Source organism: Equus quagga, chromosome 7 (assembly GCF_021613505.1).
Source record: "Equus quagga isolate Etosha38 chromosome 7, UCLA_HA_Equagga_1.0, whole genome shotgun sequence".
Lineage (NCBI taxonomy): Eukaryota > Metazoa > Chordata > Mammalia > Perissodactyla > Equidae > Equus > Equus quagga.
Window position 1 is genome coordinate 70,549,208 of NC_060273.1, and position 16,808 is coordinate 70,566,015.

The 16,808-nt window shown below is 34.3% G+C and overlaps 1 protein-coding gene and 1 long non-coding RNA gene across 4 annotated transcripts in view; both read left to right on the forward strand.

Annotated features, from left to right (window-relative positions):
• The window catches only part of CSNK1A1 (casein kinase 1 alpha 1), a 50,428-nt gene extending 33,997 nt beyond the window's left edge, over positions 1-16,431 (forward strand). For 2 of the 3 annotated variants that reach the window (XM_046667696.1, XM_046667698.1), the window contains 6 exons: positions 1,602-1,741; positions 2,627-2,705; positions 3,715-3,789; positions 5,870-5,976; positions 6,961-7,109; positions 13,940-16,431. In XM_046667696.1, coding sequence (XP_046523652.1) covers positions 1,602-1,741; positions 2,627-2,705; positions 3,715-3,789; positions 5,870-5,976; positions 6,961-7,109; positions 13,940-13,947 — 558 coding nt within the window. In that variant the 3' untranslated portion in view covers positions 13,948-16,431. The remainder of the gene's footprint in view (positions 1-1,601; positions 1,742-2,626; positions 2,706-3,714; positions 3,790-5,869; positions 5,977-6,960; positions 7,110-13,939) is intronic. The other variant, XM_046667697.1, reaches the window with a different exon arrangement.
• LOC124242552 (uncharacterized) lies at positions 7,117-13,556 on the forward strand. Its single transcript, XR_006889476.1, has 2 exons — positions 7,117-10,974; positions 11,722-13,556. It is a non-coding gene; the product is annotated as an uncharacterized LOC124242552 (long non-coding RNA).
• Positions 16,432-16,808: the final 377 nt, after the last annotated feature.

Here is a 16,808-nt window from a genome sequence, read left to right on the forward strand (position 1 = left end):
ACATAATTCTTAGGGATATTTGAAAAATACTGTGAAGCTAGATGTCCTTATGTGTTTGTTTTCCCTTTTCTTTCCATGTGAATCTGCAGAAGCAAAGTTATAATTTTTGTTTTGCTTAACAGAAGTGTAGTTCATATATTTTAATATTTGTGTACTAATTTTTATAAGAAACTTGAGTATGAGCTTTCTCTTAGTGTTTTATAACACTAACTTTCTCATCTTCCTATAATAACTTAATTTCTTAGGAAGTGAGTTTAATCTTATTAGAGAACTTTCATTATCCAATTACATTTTACTAAAAATTTAATCTTCTTTTCTTTATATTAGACTAGGAAAGTATCTCATTGTTAAAATGGTGGTAGGAGCTCAAACCTCAGTTCAGTGCCTTTCCTGTTCAACATATAACTAAGAGAGGCACTTGGTCACATCTGTTTCACCTAAATTAATAACTTGCTTTGTTTATATTTTGACACAAACCTTAACAGATTAGGTGGTTGGGTTTTCCACCTTATCACAGGTTATAAGCTATAGCAGAAGGGACCCAATGTCAGCCTAATGAAAAAACTACAGAATTTAGGCATAACTAGAAAAAAAATGATCTAGGGCTATGGATTGTAAGGGTGCATAAACTGGCCTTGCTCGATAGTCTTTGTAGACTTATGATAAAGGCTAAAATTTTAAGATGATTTGTTTTGCTTTAGAAGGTGGGTAAATATGAATATATTGGAGTTTTTTGGTCAAAAAGTAGTTTTGTTCGTTCGTTTCTTTTTCTTTTAAAGGTTTTAATCATGGAGAGTAAACCTAAATTACTTTAAAAAATTAGCTGCATTATGAACAAGATCTTATTCCCTGTGTACCATATAAATAAGATAGCACAAAACATTTTGTTCTAAGACACTAGTTTGGTTTTTAGTTAGCTTACTTAAACTGCTACTTGTGAGCCACCTTGATTTAAATAATGAAGTACCTTTTTAAGATCTTAGATAAACTTGTTAGGCTTTCCAGAAGTTTAAGCATAAATGTCAATGGGAAGTATTAGAACATAATGCATGCTTGTTTTAAAAATACTTATTTTTTGTTAATAAAAAAATCTGGATTTTGTTATCAGTATCAAACTTTCAGTTGTCTTATTTTAGGTAAGCATTTGTTGGCCTACTTAAAGAATGGCCTTTGTAGAATGGAAGAGTTCCTGATAGCTTATGTCTAGTTCTTGAAACCTCATGCTGCTTGTTTACCAGTAGTAACAGGCTGTCAGATTTCATTATGGCTGACAGCACACTTGTCAACTCTGCTGTCAAGCATATATACATTTCTCCACTATTTTTCTAAAGACAGGTTCCCGAGTGTATAATGAATGAACTGGGCCTGTGAAATTGTTCAGCCGACAAGGAACAACCACTTGATCTAACTGTATTTTTTAACTTGGTTTATTGATGAAGAAAAGTGAAAGCTTACTGGAATGTTAAGTTTATTCATTTCTCTTCTGCTTATACTTTGTTTTGATATAATTGAACAAAATAGAATAGATGCCATTTAATGAACAAGAAACATTTTAATTGAACAAGCTTGGAAATCTAATGTCTGTTTATTTTCTTTTAAAGTTATTCCTTATTGATTTTGGTTTGGCCAAAAAGTACAGAGATAACAGGACAAGGCAACACATACCATACAGAGAAGATAAAAATCTCACTGGCACTGCCCGATATGCTAGCATCAATGCACATCTTGGTATTGAACAGAGGTGAGTTTGAAGATTGAATGTGTTTATCATATCCATAGTGAAAGCCATTAATGGGTTTTTGAAATATTTTAATTAGTTTCCTACAGTATCTAAAGATGTCTCTTGTCTGAGGATTTCAGGGATGCTTATTAATCCTTTTACCCACTGTTTTAGCTAGTACAGAGGAGCTGATTAAATGAGGCCTTTTTGTTTTCTTGGTTGAAAGTTGTCTCTTGGGGAAAAAAGATTGTGTGATGGAAAGTTAGAAGCATAAATGTAGTTTGTGTTGATGTTTAGTTTTGCAGCTGAAGACAGTACTTATTTTCTTAATACTGATCTTGGGCTTATATACTGTAATGATGCAAGTTGAGTTTTGGGGAAGAATATACTAGTTATTTTTAAAATATCTGAATACCCTGGGTTAAACTGTAGTTTCACATTTCCTGTAAGCCAGAATATCAGCAGTCCTTAAATACATGTGTCTGGATATATATGTATGTGTGTATATGTATACATATACGTATAGATGTTTAATTAGCTTTCAAATGTTAATTTATTTCATCCCTGAAGTTATTTTTTATGAGCTTTTGTAAAACTTCTATGTGTCCTGCTCCTTGCCTCTTCCGTCTTTGTTGACCTTATTTGGAAGGTTGTTTAGCCAAATCCTTTTGCTCTTTAAAAATTAAATTGCAGGACTGTGTTGGATTTTATAATTTTGGCTTCTTTGAGAAAATTTTGTTTAGAAATAACTCATTATGAACTTTTTTATTACCTTTGTGTACCTTCTTGCACAAAACACCAAATTGCTCCCTCTCCTGCTTGGGAAAATGTCTTCTTGTGTACCTGGCTTTCTTTCACATGGTTTCTATAATAATTCCAGCTCATAAATTTACGTTTCCTTTCTAGTCGCCGAGATGACATGGAATCATTAGGATATGTTTTGATGTATTTTAATAGAACCAGCCTGCCATGGCAAGGACTGAAGGTAAACCAGATGAAGACTATCAGTTTTTTGTTTGGTTTTAAAAATAGAAATACCTATTAAAGATGACCTTTAAGGTCCTTTTCAAATATGAGGTTTTCTGAGAATGAACTAACTTTAATTTACTTTTATCTTTTATTGAGAAAATAAAATCTGTTTCAGTAAGAATTAAGTTAATAGAATCCCACAGTCATAACTGAAAAACAGTTTCCTTTGGGACAGTAAGCAGGTACCCATTGGTAACCAGTAGTTTTATTTGGATGAAAGTTGACATGGCCTAAGATAGATGGAGACTCTTCACATTTTCATATGTTGCCATTATATTGAAAATGTATGCTTTTATGTACAGTAAAACTAGTTTATCCAGTATTACTAACTATATTATTTAATTATCCTAATATTTTGTTTCTGTTAACTAGGAGTTTCACCATTAGTTTTTGTAAGTGTTTGTGTGTTAATAAGTCACTGCGCCCTAGAATTTAATGGCTATTTTGATACTTTATTGTTCCTTTAAAGGAAAATGTTTCCTCTATTTATTCAGCATCTGTGAGCTAGACAAATTGCTCAATGCTTGTGTGGGTGGCTTTACACAATATGAATGTTTTTACATTGGATAGATATTTTGACTTAAAATGAGTTAATAATGTCACTAAATGATGGGCACTTTTTTTGTATTGAGTGGTCTATACCTTTCCCTTTTTGTTGAATATGGGCTAAGAAAACTCATTTCAAATTTGACTTCACTCATTTTTACTTAAATCATAATTTTGATACTCCTCTTAGACTCACCCTTCCCAATAGCTAAAAATGTTCTAAAAGTAGAAACTCATATAAAAAGCTAACAGTTTAGAAAAAAACTTTTTAAATATATTGTACTTTGATTTCTCATTAACTCGAGGTTGTGATTTCTCTTGAATCTCAAGTTTACATTTATGTCTAGTGTTTTAAACTAATAAGGTTCTTCTCAGTAGTATTTAGTATGTCTTTGTGGTTTAATTCTTATTTTCCTCAGGCTGCAACAAAGAAACAAAAATATGAAAAGATTAGTGAAAAGAAGATGTCCACTCCTGTTGAAGTTTTATGTAAGGTAAGTGTGCATAGTGAGTATTTTTAAAAAAAATATAAATAATCCAAGAACAAAAAGGAACATTTTACTTGCCAGCCCTGGAACTTAAACATCCTGTTAAGTAGCTAGCTATTTACCATTTTAAATTTAGTTTTTGATGATTCTAAGTATCTTTAAGAATGGCTTGAACATATGAATCATTTTGAATAAACGTTCATTTTTCTGATTGGTTTGGGCCCTTATATTCTATTTAAAATTGGAGGAAAAATAAGAGGTCAGGTAAACGTTTCTACTAGAACCTCACTAGTTTATGAAGAAAATTAAATTAAGAAATATCCTCCTTATCCCTAAAGTGGTGTTAGAGAAGAAAGGATGTCAGCAATTGGCACATCAAAGAGTAGGGAAACAAAGGCAGGCAGATCAGAACAATTCAAAATAGTGATTGTCTGACAACATAGTTGACAGTTTGAATCAGGCTCATTTCTCTGCAATCTCAAACTTCACGGAGAGAGAGGCATGTGAGTTGAGAATAGAGATGTGTCATGATGAATGACCATGGTCTCTTCCGTAGAAAGAGGACTACGTGGTTGTCTTTGAGACAACAGTTGCATACTTGAAATAATTAGAAAACAGTATATAATTATATAGTTGAGTGATAGAAGGGAGAAATCAGCATAAGTTGAAGTAATACTTTGTGGAAGGGGAGAAATGGTGAGGTCTTCATGTGTATCCCCATGCACAAATTTGCTTTTTCCCTTTTCTGCATCTCTGCGATAAAGAAGGGGATGGAGTGGGAGACTGATGTTTCCTGAAACTCTTTGGGATTTTTTTTTTTAAGTTATGAAATACATTTTAGGTTAATGAATAAAATGTTCATATGTTATAGTCCACCCAAATAACTGTAAAATCTGTATACTTCAGGAAGCAAAGTGTATTTTCTGTACACTACTATTTCCATACAATGGAAAAATTCATTTTGTTTATTGGAAAAGTCAGCCATTTTTATAGGATGGGAAAGGGAATTTAGTAGATTCTTTGCTTGTGGGCTGTGTCTTAATTTTGACCTAGACATTGTGAGCCATGTCTGTCTTTCTGGATTAACCACATATAATTGAGTCAGGGTACGATTAACACAGAAATATTAGGTATTCCTATAAAGTAGTGACATTGTTTTCAGTCTCGTGGTTCACTGGTACTTCTTATTTTATATCTTTAATGCTTATGATATTGGTAGTTTTCTTTTGGTAAGGTTTTGCCTGTTTGCATAAGGGGGTAACACATGAACTATGCTATTAGACTTTCATTTGTGGTTAACTCCATTTGTAATACATGTAAAAAAGCAAGTTCATAATAGAAAAAATTGGAATCCCTACATTTCTAATTACAGGGAACAAGTTAATTATAATGTGTTCACTAGGTCAAATATTATACAGCCATTCAGTAGCTTATGAAGAGATTGGAAATAGCATAGGAGGATGCTTGCAATATAATGTTAATGGAAAAAAACAATATATATGCGATGTGGTAACAGTTACAGAAGAAAGAAAAGACCAACTCACTCTCTTCATAGGACAAAGCATTGGATTGATCTGTAATCACGACAGTGGTTGCTTTGTATGGCTACACTCTTGGTGATTTTAGTTTTTTGTTTTTATAGGTATATACTACTATTATAAAAAAAGAGTAATTTCAGAGTGGGGAGAGAATACTGTTCATTGTCCTGTTCTGGCAAAGAGCATTGCTGGCCTCTATTTTGCCGTTTTTCATTGTTGCCATCGAATTATTAGACATTGATAAAATAGTAAATGAACAAGTGGGGTACCTAAGTTATTTAAGAACATAATACTGTAGGAAAAGGGCATATTTCCTTTACCAGTAATAAAAGATACTGTATGTAATCAAGTGGTTAGGACGATGAAATTTTATTAAATTTATGAGGATACCAAGTCATAGCTTAATATTTTAGTTTTCAGATCTTCTGGCAAAGTAGTAAAATACCCTCCTCAAATAGGTTTTTGTTTGTATTTAAATAACATTTATTTTTCTATCTTAAAGTAAGTTTTTTGTTCTTTTACTTTGTGTTTTAACTCTTAAACTTTAGGGATTTCCTGCAGAATTTGCCATGTACTTAAACTATTGTCGTGGGCTGCGCTTTGAGGAAGCCCCGGATTACATGTATCTGAGGCAGCTATTCCGCATTCTTTTCAGGTCAGTTTTTAAGGTGTTCTTAAGACTGTAAACTAGGTGAGGGAAATTAGTTAAATCCATCAGACATTCTCTTCTGACAAGGAGCAGATTAAAGTGGATCTAACCGATATGAATAAAATTTTAGGAAACTATGAGTTTGGCATTTTTCCATTGTGCAGTGTGCAGATGTGCTTGAAAATATTTTAGTTTGGGATAGAAAATCAGTTGAATCAAACTCAAAGTGGAATCTAACTTTTCCACAATAATTGCAATTTACAGTAGATAAAAGTGACTGTTGGTGGCCCTTGGAACTCTCTAACTTTGGTATAGAACCCAATTCACTACCAAAATGAAAAACAGTTAAAATATCGAACAGTTACAGAGTCTGTGGTAGTGTGGAGGCAGGCCCAAACTCTACGGTTCCCTAGGTGCAACCCAGAATTGGTCTTGAACAAAGGGGGAAAATAGAGTACGTGTGGTTTGAAATCTTAGGTGGAAGAGACTAAGAATGTGGAGTGAGTCTCTAACCACAGAAGAGTCTTCCTAAGCCACCAGCATGGACATCTCCCTCACAAACTTTCAGTCCCATACCTACTCTGATTTGTTTTTAGGAGGTACCTCCTGTGAATATCTCCCTAGATAATTGACATCTTGACTCAGTGTATTTGTTTGTCATGCTGCCTTTCATTCCCACTCTCCTGCCTCTTGCAAGGAAGTTTAAAGGCGGCTTCTTTTTGAAAAAGGAGAGGATTTACTCTTATTGAATACAGTATACCAAAGTGCTGACATTTTCCTCTAATCATGACATGTAAAAAGTAGAATTAATTAACTGAACAGTTAAAATGAAATTCATCAGTAGGGAAGGAAATCTTTTAGAAACTACCACACTTAATAGAAAAATCTTCTTTTTCTTAAAAAAAGTGCCCTCAGTGTTTTGAAAGTTCAGTAGAATATATAACTGGACTCTTATTGCAGGATTGGTATATATAACTTTATATTTTCCAGGACCCTGAACCACCAATATGACTACACATTTGATTGGACAATGTTAAAGCAGAAAGCAGCACAACAGGCAGCCTCTTCAAGTGGGCAGGGTCAGCAGGCCCAAACCCCCACAGGCAAGCAAACTGACAAAACCAAGAGTAACATGAAAGGTTAGTAGCCAAGAACCAAGTGACGTTACAGGGAAAAAAATTGAACGCAAAATTGGGTAATTCATTCATTTATAACAGTGTTAGATCGAGGAGGTGGTTTTAAAATACATGAAAATTTGGCTCTTGTTTTAAAAAAAAGACGTCCTTGGAAAATTTGACTACTAACTTTAAACCCAAATGTCCTTGTTCATATATATATGTATATGTATTTGTATATACATATATGTGTGTATAGTATCATTTCTCTTGGGATTTTGGGTCATTTTTAACAGCTGCATCTTTTTTACTCATTCATTAACCTTTTTCCAAAATAAACATTTGGTGTTGGGAATATGGTATAATCAATCAATCCAAAATCCTAGACCTAACACTTGTTGATTTTTAATAATGAATCTGGTTAGCCATGGTATTTTGACTTTCTTTCAGACTAACAGTGTTAAGAATTTTTTCTGCATGTTAATGCCTTTGTATTTAAAATGGAAAATTGTGAACATTATCTGATTTCAAGAGGTGAGTCTGGCATTGCCCCCAAAGTGTCTATCTTCTCAGTTCCAGAGCATCTTGTTTACTCTCTCAAATGCTCAAATAACTGAAAAGCTCGACGCAAATTTCCTAGTCACAAAAAAAATATCTCTCTTTTAGTTGCTATTTAACTATGTTGTTCATAATTTCAAAATAATTCTTTTGTTGTTTTTGGCTTTATTTTTAAAAATCTTGCAAATATTCAGGGTCTAGGGGTCCATTGTGGAATGGAATTCTGCAGTTAGGCCTCGCATATTGAAGAAAACTGGGGCCAATGCCATTGAACTGCTAGTCTGTTTCCTTTCTGTCTTTCTCTGGCACCCCTGGTGCTACTGAGGAGTAGAACTGCCAGGGCGCAGCTCCATTTCTTACACTGCTGCCACACAGTTCAACTCCTGTGTTTGTGTCGTGTTTCTTGTTTGTTTTTCTTTTCCTGTTTCTGGGGCTTACCTCCTGATACCTGCCTACTTTGTGGAAGTGGTGGGCAGATAAGGTTTGGTTTTTGGTTTCTGATTATTTAATTTCTGAATGACTGCTCTAGTCTGAACTTGGTCTTCTTTGGTCCATATTTTTAATGTTGTAGTTAAACAATTTTGTAATTTAAAAATAGACTAATCTGAGGATACTTTTCAAGAAGTATAATTAACTGATGTCATCCTCATCCCAGCAGCTCATCTGTTATGAATCAAGTTGAGATGCGTCTCTTCCATGTTTCTGTATTTGGGAAGGATTCACAGTTGAAGGTTTAATATAGTGAGGTTCTTAGATGATGAAATTTCACCTCAGGATAGCAAACACTGGTGCTTACACACTGGTCTGCCTGTGCATCTCAGTTGGGACTTAGTTGCCCCTTTTGAGTGTTTTAATCATTGTATATCTAATCATAGTGCCAAGAAGTTCTTAATGAGATAGGTAACTACTGTTGCTGAGAAATGGTCCTAAGATCCGGTAGAGTCTCTAAACTGAGGACTTGTTACAGCTGACAACTATAGTATTTGCTTTTTCTCACAAAATGAAACCAGTTTTTTCCTAAAGCTAGCTGGGATAATAGGATCATCACGAGTTGCAGTTTCTAGAACTAAAATTAGATTGAAATCTCATCTGACCTACAACAGTTTACTTCAGGCATTCAGCAGCCTTCAGAAAGAATTACCGTATTTTGAACTAGTTCCATTGTTAGTTTATTGTGTCTCTTACTTAATAAACAAGCAGAATTTTTGTCCTGCTTTATCCAGGTCTTAAAGATGAGAAGTTGGATCCACTGAGTTAGTATGTTTCCTTGGGAAAAAATTGTAATTAAACTTAAGTTTAATCCTTATTTTGTATTGTAGCTATTTTTCGTAGAAGCAAGTTAAAATCAGAAAAATTTCATAGCATTACACAGAGGAGATATACAAATTGTTACATAAACACACACTTGTAAAATTTTGAAAAATTGGACTTTTCGTGAAACGTAGCACATAGCATTGACTGACAACTGTCACAGATGCATTTCCAGGTGGCATATTTTGACTCCAAACAAAATACTTCTTCCTATTAAAATGTGCCATTCCATAGAATACAAACAACAAAATTCTTTTTTGTCTTTGACTTGTTATAAACAGTTGTTTTATTTTGGATATAGAACTTAGTGCCCCCAAAAAAGTCTTAGACAAAACCCCCTATATATAAAGCCATGAAAGTATAGCAAGTTTGAGGGTGGCTCATGAAGTAAGTACAGGGAGCCTGTTCCCCTAACCTCTACCCCAGCCTTATTATCTGGGTCGTCCATTAAGAAATCTCCTATGAAGTTTGAAAACAATTTCTCTAGGCTACTTACTCTTGATTCCAAACTCTAAGTAATAAGAGTATTTAGAAGCCTACTCTCTTAGGATCCACTACAGTAGCATTTCATTCACGGAAGAGGTCATGCAGCTCAATAATTCATTGATTACAAGAAATCCTTTCAGTGATGATGAAAATAGCATATTAGATTTTTCTGGTTAAAATTTTTGTAGGTGTTTTTTTAATACATCGGATCATTTGTGATTCACAGAGTTATGTATTCAGAGGTTTTCACTGCAGATAGTTCAGTTTCTTAAGTGAATCTTCACCAAGTAGATCTCTATATTGCAGGAATACCATTCCTGGAAAAATCCCCCAGGCGGTGGCATCCACTAATATATTTTATATGGTTATCTTTATTTTCGAAAAATCTGTATCTAATGTTTCTTACATGGAAAGTTGTTTTTGCACTTCACTAAGCAAATATCTAAGTTTCTTCAAAGTCTGACTTAACTGAGATAGGCTTTATTAAATGTAGTAGGCAACCTAATTACTTTTCTAAAGAAAAGGTCTTTTGATATATTCCATTCCAAAGCCCATCAAAAGACTAAGAAACAAGGCATTTCTCCTACTGCCCTCTATGATCTATACTAGTTTTCAGTGCTCAAGTACCACAGAATAATAGTTACTGTTTTCGTACATGGTAAGGAGAAAAATAAAAGATTCACGTCTAACAAATTTCCAAATGCACTTCACTCCTTTTATATGTGATTATTAGGAAAGTACTTTTCAAGATGTTTAAGAAGCAGTACAGAAAAAGGAAATATTTTTAGGACATTCAGAATCCGGTTAAGTTCACCGTTTCTTTAGTTGAGGGCAGAGATGGGGAGAATTTCAGAAGGTAGTGAAGCCAAAGGTGGATCCTCACATAATTCTGCTATTCTCATCATCTTAACCCATCTGTTCACTACTCCAGCCATCAATACTAAGCGTAGTTTTATCATAATAGTATATGTGGTTGTCAAATTGTTGACATTTAAGAGATTAGAAGTATTTTTCCATCACATTATCCTATCCATGTCCATGGTCTTCCTTGAATTACCTTCCAGTATTTACTGGGCTTCACCTGCCATTTATGTCTAGCTTAACTTTTTCTGACTTCACCAATTGCTGCTAGGAACGTGGCTGGTCACTCAGCAACGTAACCCAAATCACAGGGGAAGACCTTGAAATATCTGGAGAGACTGATCTGCTCTGAATACACTCAATCCAGAGAAGTACCAAGGAGCTGCATTTGTTTGCTGAAATTTTTGTCAGCTTTTTTCACTGGACAATAAAGCCGGAGAGAAAAGAACTAAATAACCCAACGGGAAGTGAAGATGAGTATGCAAGAGTCGATTTGTGGTGGTCTGAAGCCCACGTCTCTAAGGCTTGTTGGACCTGTCAAACTTTACAACTTGTGAGATTGTCTGGATGATACCACAGCAGTTGGAAGACCTAGAAGAATACAGTGTTGCTGTGACTCGGTGGTGTAGAATGCAGACCATCCACCAGTTGGCGAAGGAATCAGTTGTAACAGGTATTTTAAAATTCAGCAACCTCAGAAATCTGTGGGAGAGTGAATTCTGTAATAGGGAAGACAAAAGAAATCAGATCAGCAGTCTGTTTCTGTAATGCTCTTCAGGGATGTTCAGGGATAATGTGTACCTGCTATACTTAAGTTGTCATTATCTTATTTGTAGTGATAAAAAAATAAAATTTATTTCCTTTATCTTTCCCAACTTAATACTTTGTTAGTTTCTGTGGAGAAAAAAGAGTTAACTGTATTGTTTTTCTTTAACATTTATACTGCCAGTCTGATTCAAAATTCTCCAAGCTTGATTCTGATTCTGTGCGACCAAAACAACCACACAAGTGTGTTCTAGGAAAAGTTAATTAATATAAATGGCATTATATAGTGAATATGAATATTATATTCAAAATTACTTTTAAAAAGTTACGTCTTTTCATATACTATGAGAGGGTCCTAAATTTCAAAAGCCCATCACAAACTTCCAAGCCTTAGTATTACATAAGTATCCCTTCGAACTAGTTTACAGTTCTATTAAAAAAGTTTAGGGACATCTGAAGTTAACTCACAAATAGGAGCAGATATATACTTTTCACATTGAGGATTAGAATCTCCTGATTAGTTATATAAAAATAAACATTTTTTTTCCTTTTGCAGATTTGAAAAGAAACTTAAGTGTAGCTATTAACTCCTAAATCGTCACATTAATCCTCCAACACTATTTTAACTTTTTCCCCCCCTCCCCTCTTTTTTTAGGAACAAAGGCATTCATTCCTTATTTTAACTGTTGTTGCAGTGAAGATGGGTTTTTGGACTTTCAGAAGCCAAGAGATGCCACCTAAACTACGAGATGAAAACCAAGGACTAATGCACCCTGGGGAAAAGAATGCTTAGTACTTGAAGATTGAATGTTGAATACCTGCTGAATGCTCTTATTGAGATTTTTTCCTAAACAAACTTCACTAACATCTTAGGACTGGAGAAGCATTGATCCCTGGGTGGAGTATCCTACCTTGGCCAATCTGAAGAGTTAAATCTGGATTTGACTGCTGTATTCTACCAGGAATATTGTTAGGCTAGCCTTTAACGAATCCCTAAGTAATTGTAATCATCAAATGACCCAGCAACTGCTCATATATCACATTAAAAGATGAACAGATATAATTCTTATCCCTATTAAAGACACAGGAGTTTTCTAATGTTTTGACTGACAAAGAACTAATGTTTCCTTTTTATTCTCAGTGGCAATGGTTTCTGTTTTAGAGCTACTTGGATATTCAGCAAAGTAAATTATCCAATATAATGTAATTGTGTAAGCAAGCTATGGTAAAAGAAAACCCAGCAATTTTCGTAGTTGCGAAAACATTATTCTTTTTATCGTATTTAAGAATAGTTGCAGAACTTGAAACCAACTGTTCATTGGGGTTAGGGTTACTTTATTTAGCTTATCCATAGTTTTAATTTGCTTTAAAATATTCTGTATTTTAAAGTTGGAATTAGGTTACAGAATTTGGTCAGATCTTTAAGGTTTGATTTGACAACCTTTTCTTTTTATGCTTACCTAGCTAATCCTGTATAATAATTTATATCAAATAGATAATATTCCTTGTGGTAAAATACCTTTTCACAAAGTTTCGTTATCATTTTTGGCGTTTGGTTTATGAACTTAGTACTTGAACAGGCAGCAAAGGTCTATTTTGCATCCTCTGTTAGGCACTATGGGGAGACAGAGAAGTACAGCACTTCGTCTTTATTCTCAGGCGTAGCACAGCAGATTAAATGAATAAAGATGACTCTGACCTCAAATGGGAAAACTCCTAGTTAACGAGTGAGAATATTTACCAAGAAATAGTATATAAATGTTTGGTGGTATTATCTTTGGGGAAAAAAGGCATACATGCATGAAAAGTAAATTATGGAAGTATTTTATGTATCCCATAAAGCCCATTGGAGATGGTCCAACAAATGTTTGAGAAGTACAAAAAAGGGAGCAGTTTATGATTGGCGAAAACATGGTTTGTGCTACAGAAGTGAGAGATCAGAGTGGGCTAGAATGAGCTATACTTAGGTCAGCTAAAAGAGTTTGGAAGGGGGTGGACCAAGAGGCATTGATATCTTAAAGGAGGGCTTTAGATGAGAAGGTGCTGATGGGGTTTTTATGTTATTGCTAAGGGTTAGACATATTTCCTCTCTGCCATCAGGCATAGATGAAGCATGCAGCTATATTACTTGAAGCCTTCTATTCAAGCCTGCCTTATGTGGAAGCCCTGCGGTCTACTTGTCGGGGAGGAGGGGAGTGTATGCAGGGTGGCAAGGCTTGAGAAGTAAATAAAGCCAAAAAGGCATCACTTGTTTAACTTTCAAGTCAGTGACAAAACCTAACATTTTTAATGTAACTGATGGAAGTAAAGAAGTTTTAAAGACCTAAGGTTTCTGTTTAAGAATTATATACTTAATAGCTTTATGTTCAGTGGAATAACTGAGATAATTATGCCTTCGATAATTTATTATTAAAGCTTATCATTCCTCGTTTGTGTCAGAAATGTGCAGAGCACTTCCTGCTCATAGGATAATTAAAACTATACATTCTAGTTGTTAAAGCAATCTGTTTTTCATTCATTTGACAAATATTTGAACACATAATATGTTCTAGATGCTAGAAATACAGAAGTAAACAAAACAGGCTCATTGGAAATACCTGTAGTTCTATAGCTTGAGGCTTGTATGCTGACTGGGAGACTTTAATTCACTGTACATTACTCCTACGTAGAGGCATCCAGAACAGGAAGGTTTCATGTTTTTCCCAAAAAATTGAGCTAGTGATTTTCAAATAGATGAAATTAACATGAGTCACCATGCTAAAGTAATTATTGGCCCAATTCCACTCAGTTTCCCTATTTGGGGTGTCGTTTAAAAAAAATTATTTAACTTGGAATTTTAATAATCTTTTTTCTGTTTTGATTTTTTTAAACAGGTTTCTAAGCATGAATCAAGGAACAGAAGAAGCAGTGCAGATGATTGGAGCAGCATTTGTTTCTCCCCAAATCTAGAAATTTTAGTTCATATGTACACTAGCCAGTGGTTGTGGACAACCATTTACTTGGTGTAAAGAACTTAATTTCAGTATAAACTGGCTCTGGGCAGCATTGGTGATGCTGTCCCGAGTTGTAGCCTCTGTAATTGTGAATATTAACTGAGATAGTGAAACATGGTGTCCAGTTTTCTATTGCATTTTTTCAAGTGGAAAGTTAACTAAATGGTTGACACACGCAAATTGGTGGAGAAATCGTGCATATGCCAATTTTTTGTTAAATCTTTTATTTTGAACTATACTGCTTTGAGATCTCATTTCAGAAGAACGGCATGAACAGTCTTCAGCCACAGTTGTGATGGTTGTAAATGCTCACAATTGTGCATTCTTAGGGTTTATCCATCCCTGGGGTTTGCAAGTTGTTCACTTAAAACATTCTTAAAATGGTTGGCTTCTTGTTTGCAAGCCAGCTGATGTGGTAGCAACCAAAGATTCCAGTGTTTGAGCATATGAAAGACTCTGCCTGCTTACCTGTGCTAGAAATAACAGCATCTAAAGTGAAGACTTAAGAAAAACTTAGTGACTACTAGATTATCCTTAGGACTCTGCATTAACTCTATAATGTTCTTGGTATTAAAAAAAAAAAAAGCATATTTGTCACAGAAATTTAGTTAACATCTTACAACTGAACATGTATGTATGTTGCTTAGATAAATGTAATCACTGTAAACATCTATATGATCTGGGATTTTGTTTTTATTTTGAAATGGGAGCTTTTTTGTTTACAAGTTCATTAAAAACTAAAAACTGTTTCTGTAAGGAAATGAGATTTTTTTTTAAACAACAAAAATGCCTTGCTGACTCACTATGAAATCAAAATCTCCCCAATTTTTTAATAGACTACTTCAAGCCATTTGTTACATGATATTCCTTTCCAAATCATTTTAGATTTAGTGTTATACCTTTTCTTCAAGTTTTTTTATTTAATTTTTTTTGGTCTGAAGGGGAAAGGCATTCTTTCACTTTTCTTTTTTTAATGACGTGTGGGCACAATACCTAGTGCTGAGGCTACCAGCACCTGGTATTGTAATTCCTGCAGCCTCAGACTAACAGCTGGACTGATTTTGAATAAGAATGAAAGCGTTAAAGGGTTTAACTGTAAAACGAAGTTTTTCTTTTAAATTCCTTGTTAATTGGCTTTGATCAGATTGATTCTTAACCCTGGAGAGTATCACACCTGTGAGGTTCATGTGACACTGAACCCTCCCTGGCTCCCACCCATTTCTGTAAGTTATTGGCGCTTCCTTTCTCAGTCATATATGAGGCTCTGTTCTCTTTCTGACCCAAGAGAAAGAAAAACTTATTGACGGTAATTCTTTAAGTAATGTAATTTATTCATTTATAGCATGTCAGGATAAATTAAAAGAACTTTTGTCTCAAAATGCTGCCAGAAACCTATTGTTAAATGTTGGTATTTTGTAAAATAACTTTGACACGTGTTTGGTCAGATTGTGTCAAGTTTAATTTGTTTTATTTTCTTTCCTTTTTTCATTTGAAAACTACTTTAGCAATAATTAATTCCATGATTATCACATCCTGCCATTAAAGCATATATTAGCACCATCATACTGCAGAAATCTTAATGAGTATGAACTTTTGGGGGTAGGCAGCTTCTTTGTTTCTTTTCTATCCACTCATGTCAGTTAAGGTATTTGTTTCTTGACTAATAAACCCTTTGATACTTTTAGCCAGAAATCAGTCTCATAAAGCTATTTTTGAGTATAGTTTGTGTAAAATAAAAATGTTTAGCTTTGGTAATAACTTTTCCAAGCTGAACTCCCTCTAGCAAGATATTTTTCAGTGCTTTTATTTACTATGCACTTAGACTATGCACTTTTTCTGAAATATTTTTGTAACACTTAACTTTTTTGTATTTTTGCCATTTGAAAAGGTTGTGGTGTAGTTGGTCTGTAATTAAGTTGCAGATTTAAAACTGCTGTTAGCTTTGTAAATCAAAATATAGTGTTTTTGTCCTGGTATATCATCATTCCATCTGCAGCTGGAGTTGGAATCCCATTGATCTTCTAGCTACCATTCATTTTCTTCACAGTTCACAAAAGAAGAATGTGAAATTCAGTGAATGCTGTTACTAATCCTGTCGGGAGATGAATCTCATTTCACCAAAATTAATTATGTTTTTCCACTAAAATGATGATACAAGTTGAAGACACATCACTCTGAAATTGGAAGACCTCACCACTTAAGGCTCCGCAGTGGCTTACTCAGCTGAACTCTAGGTTACTACTCTTTACTTTGTTCACCCATTGGGGGTGCAGTTTTTTTAAATGTTGGAGATGGCCATTCTAACTACTGTTGAATGTCTCTGTTTTGGGAAGGTATAACAAGAAAATAAAAAAGAATATATATGAAGGGAAGAGACTGGTTATCTCCTCCCATATGGTTGTGCTTATGCTCCTATGGCCTACAAATGGAATTTTGGAGGTTTGCTTTTACTCTTTATTTCCCATCAACAAATACCATTGAGATTTTCGTATTTCTACTAGTCCTTGCAATACTATTATGGTTCAAGCAGAAGAATATACTGTAATAATTACAAACTTAATTTTATTATAATAAAAATACCAAACAAAAGGATTTTAGAACCCACGCCAGTGAGCTAGTTTTCCCTAATGTTTGCTGAAACGTCAAGAATAGGATCTTGTAGTTTGACTGGTGTGAACCTTGGGAAGAGGTGGCCTAGACATTTTCTGCTCAGCTCCTGAATATTCAGCAGTAGTCTGAGATAGCTGAC